This window comes from Rhincodon typus, chromosome 7, assembly GCF_021869965.1.
Source record: "Rhincodon typus isolate 14 chromosome 7, sRhiTyp1.1, whole genome shotgun sequence".
Lineage (NCBI taxonomy): Eukaryota > Metazoa > Chordata > Chondrichthyes > Orectolobiformes > Rhincodontidae > Rhincodon > Rhincodon typus.
Window position 1 is genome coordinate 93079171 of NC_063338.1, and position 12668 is coordinate 93091838.

The 12668-nt window shown below is 43.4% G+C and overlaps 1 protein-coding gene across 2 annotated transcripts in view; it reads right to left on the reverse strand.

Annotated features, from left to right (window-relative positions):
• The window catches only part of nhej1 (nonhomologous end-joining factor 1), a 275238-nt gene that overhangs the window by 225977 nt on the left and 36593 nt on the right, over nucleotides 1-12668 (reverse strand). For both annotated transcript variants that reach the window (XM_048599082.1, XM_048599083.1), the window contains exon 4: nucleotides 5720-5858. In XM_048599082.1, the coding sequence (XP_048455039.1) occupies nucleotides 5720-5858 (139 nt within the window). The remainder of the gene's footprint in view (nucleotides 1-5719; nucleotides 5859-12668) is intronic.

Sequence of the window (12668 nt, forward strand, 5' to 3'; positions counted from 1 at the left end):
CGGACCCAAAACGTTAACTCTGTTTTTCCCTTCACAGATGCTGCCAGACCTGCTGAGCTTCTCCAGCAATTTTGTTTTTGTTCCTGCTTTACAACATCCACAGTTCTTTCGGTTTTTATGATCTTATTGATGATGGAGAGAAGGGCCAAGTGGCCTACCGCTGCTGGTAAGTCTTATGTAGAGGTAGAGTTTTTTTTTTAATTATGAAAGGTTTTCACAGAATGGACAGAGAAAGCAATGTGCAAAATGCTGAGGGAACTTGAGAGAGTGAATTCTGTGGAAACAGCACAATCAGAAGTAACGCAAGATAGCCCCCAAGGGCCCAGACAGTGGTGAAAATGTGGAACACACTAGCGTAGGGAGTGGATGAAGTGAATAACACAGGTGCTTTTAAGACGAGGTGTGATAACTATGACAGAGAGAGAATGGAGGAATTTGTTGGTAGATTTACAGGAAAAATGATTGGGAGGAGGCTGAAGTGCATCATAAATAGCAACATGGACTGGTGAGGTCAAGTGGCATATATCTGTGCCGTGTATCTTATGTAAGACTATGTAATGTAATAGCATTCAGTTTTGTACAATCAAGGGACTTTACATTTTGCTCCCAACTTGCATCAGCCAGGGTCAGCCAATTATAGCTTATACAGTGTAATAGCCCTCAACACTTCCACAAAAAATGCCTCATCCTCAAGTCTCAACCTATGCTTACAGACCACTTTAAAATGGTACAACGTGCCAAAATTACAAAAGAGCTATTGTCGAATAAAACCTAAGACCTAACCACATGAGAGGATGGTGGGACAGGTGATCAAAGCTTGGTCAAAGAGGTTTGAAGGCATTGTAAGATCAGTGGAAAGATTTAGGTCAAATATCCTTAAGATCCAAGTAGGTATAGATGGAGTTACCAATGGCACAAGTTGGGGGATGAGAAAGAAGCCAGAATCAAAGGAATGTAGAGATCTTGGAGGTTTTTGGGGCTGGAGCAGAAGGGAAGGATTTGAAAGCAAAGATAAGAATGTGTAAATTCTTGGACCAGCATTCCCCATTGCACAATCTCCCCCATTCACATGGTGATCATCTCATGGATTCAGAGCAAGGTTGCCAGATGATGGCTAACAGAAGTGGTTGCATTAACTCTAGTACCCACCAATGGTGAAATGGGATTAGACTTGATCAAACTCACCTCCCTCATATCCATCACACAGCCTTTCATTCAATCAATTCAAAAACAACACAGCACAGAAGGAGACCATTCAGCCCATTGTGCCTGAGCCATTGTGTCCCATTTCACCTTGTCCTTCCCAGCACTTTGCAAGTTTGGCTCATTCACACATTAATCCAATTTCCCTTTTAAAGTTATTACTGAATCTGCTTTCAACACATTCCAGGCAGACCATTCCAGAATATAACAACTTGCTATGTATAAAAAAATTAATTTCACCTCTGTTTTATCTTGCCAATTATCTTAAATCTGTGTATCTTATGGTTTCTTAGCCAACCGCGAGTGGAAGCAACTTTTCCTTATTTACTCTTATCAGAAACCATTGTAATTTTGATCACCTTTATAACATTTCTCAGACAAGGTATAACAAACTCTCCATTTGAAGCAGTTCCTTCATGATCTCTGGGCTGTGGCACTTGCTGGGTTCAGTCAGTTTTTGTTATGTCTTCAGAAAAATTCAATTAAGAAAACATTGCTTGAAGACTTGGCTAAATTAGTGATATGTGAAGACTGAGTCATCGAGTGCCAGGAATACTTGACCCAGTCTGCAACCACAGAGACACTGTTACATGTGGGTTATGAGGGTGGAGAATGCCCACTCAACAACAAAACCTTGCATTTACAGAGTACCTTATCGTCGTAGACCAATCATCGAACAATATTTGATGCTCAGCCACAGGAGATATTAGATCAGGCAACCGAAAAGTTTGATCAGCAAGGTCGGTTTCAAGAAGTTTCCGAAAGGATGCAGAGATTTAAGGAGCAATTCTAGAGTTTTGGGTCCAGGCAGCTGAAGGCCAATTATAGAATGAAGCAAACTAGGGATGGGTAAGAGTGGGGCATGGAAAGTTACACTCTTCATTAACAGCATTAGAGCCCCTTTGATAATAAGAATACAATGCTAATCAATTCATCTGACCCAGGAAGGAAACAATTTAAACTATTCAATCTCATTGCTATGTATATGTAATTCACAGAATCGCAGAATAGTTATGCTGTGGATGGAGGCCAATCAGCCCATTGTGTCTGTGCTAGCTCTTCAAATCAGCATCATTACCTTGTGCCAATCTCAGGCCCTTGTGTGGGAAAAGGAGCAGATTATGGCAAAATGAACAGTGATTGCTTTGCAAAGAGTGAGGCAGCCTCCATTATTTTTAGAGATTTTGAAAAAAAGTTTCTGGCTTCTTTCTCTCAATGATTTTCCCTCTTAATTTACTTTCTGTACCTAACTGCATGTATGTTGGCTCTAATTCACTCTACTTGTTTCTTTGACATCCGTCTGTTTGTTTCTCAATCCTTAAATATAGTTTGGTTAAGAAGATAGACTACTGGTCACCTCATTCACCTAGAGTATCAGACGCCTTCACCATGCCTTTGTCAGCTCACAGTTGCAGAAGGTTACAACACAAATTATATTCCGTAAGAACGAAAGAAGTAGGAGCAGTAGGCCATATGGCCAGTCAGGTCTGTCCAATAAGATCATGGTTGACTTTCTGCCTTGAGGTCAATTTTCTGCATGCTTCCAAATCCCTTGATCCTCTGAGAATGAAAACTATCTAGCTCAGCCTCAAAAACATTCAATGGTCTGATATTATAACCCTCTAAGGGTAGAGAATTCCAAAGATTTGAGTGAAGACAATTCTCCTTATCGGAATCCAAAAGGATCAGCAGGATCTGGAGACTTTTTAAATTATCAGTTCATGGCACTTGGGCATCGCTGGCTGGACTAGCACTCCTTGCCCATTGCTAATTGCCCAGAGGGCAATTAGCGAGTCAACTACATAGCTTTGGGCTCAGTGTGGGCCAAGCCACATAAGGATGCCAGATTTCCTTTCCTGTTAGAACAGTAGTGAACCAGATGAGATTTGACAACGATCAACAATGTTTACATGGCTACAACAGCAGGGTGGCACAGTGGCTCAGTGGTTAGAACTGCAACCTCTCAGCGCCTGGGACCTGGGTTCAATTCCACCCTCAGGTGACTGTCTGCATGGAGTTTGCACATTCTCCCTGTACCTGCGTGGGTTTCCTCTGAGTGCTCCAGCTTCCTCCCACAGTCCAAAGATGTACAGGTTGGTGGATTGTCATGCTAAACTGCCCATAGTGTCCAGGGATATGCAGGCTAGGTGGGTTAGCCATGGGAAATACGGGATAGGGTAGGGGTGTGGTCTGGGTGGGATACAAATCAGATTAGAATAGCTTGATAGTTGTTTATGACATGATGGGCCAAACAGCCCTTTTCTGTGCTATGGATCTCTATGACTCTATGCCACACAATAGCAAGATCTAGCCCATAAACTGGGATGATTTAACATGATGAACCACCTCAAATTGTGGTTCAATTTTACCGAAGGAATGAATGGATAAGGAGCTGCTTCATTTGCAACGACACCAGCATCACAGCAACAATTCCTCTCCAATTCACAGGGAAGCGTCCATTCCACAAGGGACTCAGAAAAACAGTGTGTGTGGCAGCTGTTCTGTTCTATATACTTCAGCCCTAGACCAGTTGTTCTGTACTTGCTACACAGTTTTAGGCAATCTACTGCCAATAAATGACACCTAAATTTACAAAACTCACCTCCCTTCAAGCATCCCACAACCCCAAAAAGAAAAACATTTTAATTCCCACAAGCGGTGATTTATCAGGTATTCTGCTTGGCACTTTGCAGATAGTTGCAGTAAACATTTAAGAAAAAATAGGAAGCCTGGTATTTTTTGTAGCACTTATCACAGCCACAAACTGTTCCAATATGTGTAGTGCACAATGAAGTACCTCTCAATATCATTGTTGGTGTAAAGTAGGAAAAAGTGTGAAGTAGGCGGCCATCCGCACACAGACGGTTCCCATGAACAGCAAGGTGGCAAGGCCAGAACATTTGTCTTAGCATCAGTGGGCGAGAATCTTCTTCAAAATAATGTCCATGTGGTCATTGGCACCGTCCATGAGGCAGGTCAGGCCTTGGTTTAATGGCATCTCTGACAGTGTAGCACTCCCTCAGTCCTGGGGGTGGAATAACCAGCCTGGATAGTGCACTCAAGACTTCAGAGCGAGACTTAAACCCACACCTTCTAACCCAGTGGACAGATTGCTTACAATTGAGCTGATCATGCCATTTTTTTTGTACACTCAGAGGATTGGGCATTACTGACTAGGTCAGCATTTATTGCCCATCTTTAATTGCCTTGGAGAAGGTGGTGGCGTGCTACCTTCTTAAACTGCAGTCCCTGGGGAGTAGAAACCTCCACAGTACTGCTAGGAAGGGACTTCCAGGATTTTGAACCAGGGGCTGTAAAGAAACAGCAATACAGTTCAAAGTCAGGATAGTGTGCAGGTTGAAGGGGTACAGCTCCCATGCAGTTACTACTCTTGTCCTTCTAGATGGTTGAAATTGGGGATTTGAAAGGTGCTGTCAGAGAAACCTGGGCAAGTTATTGCTGTGCATCTTGCAGATAGTACACCCTGCTGTCACTCTTTGTCAGTGATGGAGGCAGTGAATGCTGATGGGGTGCCAATCAATTATGGAGATGAAGGGCAGGGTAATATAAATCAAACCAATTCAGTTCTCCACGCACATCCACACGTACTATCAGCATGGACTACATAATGGCAAAGTGCCCGAAAACAGCCCCCTCCAACCCATTCATATAATTGTGCCAGCTCTAACAGAGTTCATCAACATCACGCATTCAGCAAGCAAACCCAGAAGTGTTTTATTCTACACTGGAGTAGGAGGATAATGGAAGAGCTTACCCATATTTATCCTCCTGCAAAAATTAATGGAAAGAGACTGCTGCTTGCTATGTGTAAATTGGCTGCTGTGTTCACCTACTCTGGGACATCCCAATGATGTGAAAGGTATGACTCGAGTACAGAAGCTCTCAGGAAGGGTCACTTGACCCGAAAAGTTAACTCTGATTTCTTTCCACAAATGCTGCCAGACCTGCTGAGCCTTTCCAGCAATTTCTGTTTTTGACACGAGTACAAGTTTGGTCTTTTTAAATGGGTCACATGACATCTTTCCCTTTCATACCTGAAAGAGTATTGGCTGTAGCATAGCTGGAGGCACTCTCACCTCTCACTCAGAAGGTAGCTTGTTCAAGTCCCATGCCGGGACTTGAATACACTATTTTGGCTGATACCTCACAACAGAATTCTCTGGTATGGATGCAAAAGATGCGACAACAGTATTCTGAAGCACACCGAGACCATTCGTGCCAATGTCCTGAGCCAATATTTATTCATTAGCAAAGATGCCTAAAAAAATTATTATCTGGTCATTACCACATTGTTATTTGTGGGAGCTTGCTGTGTGCAAATTGGTTGTTACTTACCACATTTCCTACACTACAACAGCTACGCTTTGGAGGTAGTTAATTGGCTATAAAGCACTTTGGGACAGTCTACAGGTTTCTTCCCTGTCTCTTCAATTTTATCCGTGTTTATTCAGGGAGAGAAAACAGATTTCATGACTAATAATCATAAGATCCTCACCTCTACTCAACGTAGCACCATTTTCCTTATAGTCAAGAATCTCTGCATCTTTCCTTTCCAAGAGCAACATCAGGTCCCGAGTCTGCCTGTGCAAAGCCTGCATTATATTCAGTAATGGGCAGATCATGTGATGAGATACCTAGAGATGGTACAGGGGGAATGAAAGGGGTTACAATTCAGGTCTACCGTGCTATCTCCATGTAACAGTCAAACATGGTGTAATGATGTCTAGTGCAATATTGCTCAAAATGACTCGAAAACCTGTTACATTCATCATTAACATTAACAGAACTGAAGTACAATAAAGGCTATTCACCCCATTAGATGAGTCTTGGTTCTCTTAGAAGTGTTCCTAGTTAGTCCCATTTCCCTCAACTTTCCCCATCTAACCATAAAAACATTGTCTTGCTCTTGGGATATGGGCATCAGTGACAAGACAACATTTATTATTATCCGAAGTGGCTTCTCAAAAAGGTGGTTGAGAGATACCTTCTTGAACCACTGCAGTCCATACGGTCAAGATATCCCAAAGTACAGTTAGGTAAGGAGTTCCAGAATTTTGAACTAGTGACAATGAAGAATATATTTTTGTTCAATCAACCCTCGGCTTACAAATTCTCTCTGTTCTTTGAAGGGTGATTTGTTTTAAGGTAGGGAGTTTAAAAGGCATTTCTTCATTATGGACCACAATAGTTGGGACATACCAATGTCTCCTCTATGTTTTCTTTGTCAGATATCGGTCAGTTGGTTACACTTTCACCTCTGAGTCAGAGGTTCAGCCATTCCAGAACACGAGCACAAAAATGAAGACCAACGCCTCGGTGCAGCACTAAATGAGCACGGTCAGAAGTACAATCTTTCAAGTAAGACATTTAAGCCCTTTCAAGTGGATAAACAAGATGTCATGGCCACTATTTGGAACAGAAGCAGAGGAGTTCTTTCTGGTGTGTTTGATCCTGACTGCAGGAAGATTATATAGTCATTACATTGCTGTTTGTGGATCCTTAAGTCAATTTGTGAAGAATACACTAAGACAAGAATGGTTTGGCAGAGATTGTTTGTTGTTTACCACTGAGCTTACATCACCACTTGAAACAATTATCCCTCACCCCAGTGCTGACACATAGAATCCCTACAGTGTGGAAGCTGTCCATTCAGCCCATCGAGTCCACAGTGACCCTCCAACAAGCATCCCACCCAGTCCCACACGCCCGATCCTATTCCTGTAACCCTGCATTTTCCTGGACACTACAGGCAATATGGTACGGCCACTTGACCTAACCTGTACATCTCTGGACTGTGGTAGGAAACCAGAGCACCCAGGGGCAGCCGACGCAGACATGAGGAGAATGTGTAAACTCCACACAGTCACCTGAGGATGGAATTGAACCCGAGTGCCTGGCATTGTGAGGCAGCAGTGCTAACCACTGAGTCACTAAGCACATGCCACCTGGACTGGATCTTCTTTACACGTACATCTAAGTATTCTTTTGACAAAACAAATTTGAACAAGACAAAACAAATTTTACAGAGGTTTTACAGACTAGGAAGTTTGAGTTATAAGGTGAGGCTGGATAGGCTGCGATTTTTTCCTCTGCAGCGTAGGAGATTGAGAGATGACAGTATAGAAGTTTATAAAATCATGAGGGGCATAGATAAGGTGAATGGTCTTTTCCTCAGGGCAGGGAAGTCCAAAACTAGAGGGCATAGGTTTAAGGTGAGAGGAAAAAGATTTAAAAGGGACCTGACGGGGAACACAGAGGATGGTGTGTATATGGAATGAGCTGCCAGAGAAAGTGGTTGGGGCGGATACAATTACAACATTTAAAAGATATTGGACAGCTTCATGGATAGGAAAGGTTTAGAGGGGTATGGGCCTAGTGCAGGAAAATAGAACTAGTTCAATTTAGGAAATCTTGTCAACAGAGCTGTGTTGGGCCAAAGGGTCTGTTTCTGTGCTATATAACTCTGTAACTAAATGAAAATAAGCTCGCTTCATATGGGACACTACAACATAACTCAAACTTTCAAAAGAAGCTTAGAGAACATTTAAATTAAAATGTTTTTCTAAGGTTTATCTGCATTTCAGCACCCGCAGTGCCCATTGATTATGAAAATTATACGTAATCACGTACTCTTCTTTAAAACCAAAAAATAATTATCCAAATTAAATTAATTAAAAAAGCCCATTTGGGCAATGTAACTTTAGAGAAAATTAATGGCTATATTGCACCCCAGCCCCTGCAGCGTCCACCTGTCAAACATGCCAGTGGTTACAACATGCTGTCTCTCAAAGGGCACATGGGCACACTTGTGTCACAAGACAGAGACAAGAAGTTGGGAATTACAAACCCTTTCATGGTCCACTACCAGGATCTATTGACAGCTATCTTAGCTACGGTCAGGAGCGGACCAACAAGGTGGCCTCAGACTTGACCCCAACCCTTCTGTGCCAGGCGCGCAAAGATGAGAAGGATGGGACTTAAAAGCAACCAAGAAGACAGTAGCAAGTTTCTTAAGAACCCAAAAGAAAGGAGGTCCAATCTCCCATTATGCACACACATATGGTCAACAGGTTCAACAGCATCACGGTCTCGGTGTGCTTCAGAATACTGTTGTCGCATCTTTTGCATCCATACCAGAGAATTCTGTTGTGAGGTATCAGCCAAAATAGTGTATTCAAGTCCCGGCATGGGACTTGAACAAGCTACCTTCTGAGTGAGAGGTGAGAGTGCCTCCAGCTATGCTACAGCCAATACTCTTTCAGGTATGAAAGGGAAAGATGTCATGTGACCCATTTAAAAAGACCAAACTTGTACTCGTGTCAAAAACAGAAATTGCTGGAAAGGCTCAGCAGGTCTGGCAGCATCTGTGGAAAGAAATCAGAGTTAACTTTTCGGGTCAAGTGACCCTTCCTGAGAGCTTCTGCACTCGAGTCATACCTTTCACATCATTGGGATGTCCCAGAGTAGGTGAACACAGCAGCCAATTTACACATAGCAAGCAGCAGTCTCTTTCCATTAATTTTTGCAGGAGGATAAATATGGGTAAGCTCTTCCATTATCCTCCTACTCCAGTGTAGAATAAAACACTTCTGGGTTTGCTTGCTGAATGCGTGATGTTGATGAACTCTGTTAGAGCTGGCACAATTATATGAATGGGTTGGAGGGGGCTGTTTTCGGGCACTTTGCCATTATGAACCAGCTTAATTTACAATTGTACAGAACTGCTGCATGCAGTCCACCCCATATCCTCTCTTACAGACTCTCACATGGACAGACCTCCACTGGGGTCCGCTACAACCTGGGGGTAGAAAGGCACCTTAGGGAGTGTCCAGGAAGTGAATAAAAGAGAAGAATGTGCAGCGGCAGTCCATACAGTAAACTTCTCTAGCATTGCATGGAAAGACATGGAGGAAATCTGAATGAATCAGCTCAGGATGTGGGGCAAGAGTTCCTGAGGGAGGCTCAGAAACCCAGGGCCAGAGTAAATTTCCTTCTGAGAAGGGCTACATTCAGATGGGATTCATAAAAACAGAGAAAAATAGTAGGAGTAGATCGTTCGGCCCTTCGAGCCTGCTCTGCCATTCATTATAATCAGGACAGATCATCCAACTCAATAGCTGGTTTGTCATCTTTAAAATATTAACTTATGTATTTACGTTTTTGTTTTAAGAATCAAAGTTTCATTGGTGTTGCTATTTAACCAAACTCATCATATCATACCAACAGTCAGTAAGCATCAAGGGAGGTTCATACAATACAAGAGGCATAGGGAAGGCTCAACACAAACAGGATACAACTGTCTACAAAAGGGGCAACCATAATGTACCACTAAAGTTAATAGTCTCTATCAAGAATTCGTTAAGTTTAGCGAGACACTCTGTAATGGCAGACATAAATCCGGTAAGGGAAATGAACTGCATTCTAAACTCAAATGTTTGCAGAGTCCTTAGTGGATTGTAAGAAATCGATCTTATTTATTTTTCGGGTTTTTTGACTGTGGACTCAAATGGGGGGGAACTAAAGCACTTTTAAAAGCCAAAGGATTGTTTGAAAGATTGCTGCACTTTTTAAAAGCAAATAACTTAACACTTATTATGAATACCATGAACACTGCAGTTTGCTCATGTAGTAGTGGAAGTCTGTTTTGCTGATGACTTGGAGCCAAGGGATATGTACAAATAGAGATGTGGCCGGCAACAGGGAGCTGATCGATCTGTTCGCGAATGACCAGTTATCAATGACAAAAGCCTTCTGCTGCCAACAATTACGTGATTGGCTCCCAGCTAGGTGAACAGCTTGAGGGGTGGAAATCTTTTGGGTGACACCATCAGGCAACTGAAGGAGAAGGAGCTGCTTTGGCTTTGCAGTAAAACAGCACTTCAAACCTGATGATAGCTTTTTTATTTCTCATTTTCACTTGCTGTAAGCTGTGACTTTTAATTGATAAGTCAAAGTAAATGTGAACAGTCAGCCTGTGCCTCCTATAAACAAGTGAAAGCATTTGGAGAAGAAAGATGAAGAGACAGCATTCTGATCAGCATGAGGATTATCTCAGCAAGCCCCATGCACAGGGACCACTGACGTGCCTTCTCTGTCTTCCCCTCCATCCACAACACCCATGCTTGTTTGTGTCTGTCTTTTTCTGTATGGAGCAGTGGAGTTTGTAAGGGAGTTAGAGTTTAACTAGTTTGGTATATTCCAATGGTTCACAATTGTTCAACTTGTAGATTGATTGTTTATTACAAATGAATAGATTCTATCATTAGGGGAGGCGATGGCCTTGTGGTATTATCACTGGATTATTAACCCAGAAACTCAGCTAATGTTCTGGGGACCAGGATTCGAATCTTGCCACGGCAGATGGCAGAATTTGAATTCAATAAAAAACCTGGAATTAAGACTCTACTAATGACTACAGAATGATTGATAATCGGCCATCTGGTTCACTAATGTCCTTCAGGGAAGGACATCTGCCATCCTTACCCAGTCTGGCCTACATATGACTCCAGGCTCACCAGCAATGTGGTTGACTCTAAACTGCCCACTGAAATGGCCTAGCAAGCACTCGGTTAATACTGGTTGCTATGAGGTTTCAACTTGGCAGCAACCTAGGCACCGGAAAAGACAATAGCAGAAACAATCCTGTTGACCCTGCAAAGTCCTCTTTACTAACATCTTGGGGCTAGTGCCAAGATTTGGAGAGCTGTCTCACAGACAGGTCAAACAACAGCCTGATGTAGTCACATTCATGGAATTATACCAGTCAGACATTGCCCCAGACACCACCATCACCATCCCTGGATATGGCCTGTCCCACCAGCAGGACAAATCCAGCAGAGGGGACGGCACAGTGTTATACAGTCGGGAGGAAGTTGCTCTAGGAGTCCTCGACATTGACTCTGGACCCCATGAAGTTCTCATGGCTTCAGGTTAAACATAGGCAAGGAAACCTCGTGCTGATTACCACGTACCGTCCTCCCTCAGCTGATGAATCAGTACTCCTTCACGTTGAACAACACTTACAGGAAACACGGAGTGGCAGAAGTGCAAAATGTACATGAATGATCGAGCTGGTCAGCTCCTAAAGGATGTAGCTGGGTCTGCGGCAGGTGGTGCGGTAGCCAACAAGAAGGAAAAACATACTTGACCTCATCCTTACCAGTCTTTCAGCTACAGATTCACCTGTCCATCCCAGTATTGATAACAGTGACCACCGCACAGTTCTTGTGGAGACTAACTCCCACCTTCACATTGACAGTATCCTCCATCATGTTGTGTGGCACTATCACCGTGCTAAATGGGACAGACTTCACACAGATCTAGCAACTCAAGACTGGACACCCATAAGGCACTGTGGGCCATCAACAGCTGCAGAATTGTACTCCAGCACAATCTGTAACCTCATGGCCTGGCATATCCCCCACTCAACCATTACCATCAAGCTAGGGGATCAACCCTGGTTCAATGGAGAGTGCAGGAGGGCATGCCAGGAGCAGCAACAGGCATACTTAAAGATCAGGTGTCAACCTGGTGAAGACACCAAATAGGACTACTTGCACGCCAAATAGCATAAGCAGCAGGTGGTACACAGAGCGAAGTGAGCCCATAATCAGTGGATCAGATCTAAGCTCTGCAGTCCTGTCACAGCCACTCATGAATGGTGGTGGACAATTAATCAACTCACTGGAGGAGGAGGCTCCACAAACATCCCCATCCTCAATGAAAGAAGAGCCCAGCACATCAGTGCAAAAGTAACGCAAATATTTGCAACAATCTTCAGCCAGAAGTGCCAAGAGAATGATTCATCTCAGCCTTCTCCAGTGATCCCTGCCATTACAGATACCAGTCTTCAGCCAATTCGATTCACTCCATGTGATATCAAGAAACGGTTGGAGGCATTGGATACTTCAAAAGGTATCCAGGGCCCTGACAACATTCCAGCAATAGTACTGAAGACCTGTGCTCCAGAACTTGCTGCTCCCTACCCAAGCTCTCCCATTACGGTTACAGCACTGGCATCTACCTAACAATGCAGAAAATTGTCCAGATATGTCCTGTATACAAGAAGCAGAACAAATCCAACCTGGCCAATTACTGCTCCATCAGTCTGTGCTTGATTATCAGTAAAGTGATGGAGGGTGTCATCAAGCAGCACCTGCTCAGCAATAACGTGCTCAGTGACGCCCAGTTTGGCTTCCGCCAGGGCCACTCAGCTCCTGATCTCATTACAGCCTTGGTTCAAACATGGACAAAAGAGGTGAATTCCAGAGGTGAAGGCAGAGTGACAGCCCTTGACATCATTCAACCAAGTGTGGCATCAAGGAGCTCTAGCAAAACTGGAATCAATGGGGTCAAACTTTCCGCTGCTTGGAGTCTTTTGTGGCAGAGAGAAAGATGGTTGTGGTTGCTAGAGGTCAGCCATCTCAGCTCCAGGGCATCTGTTC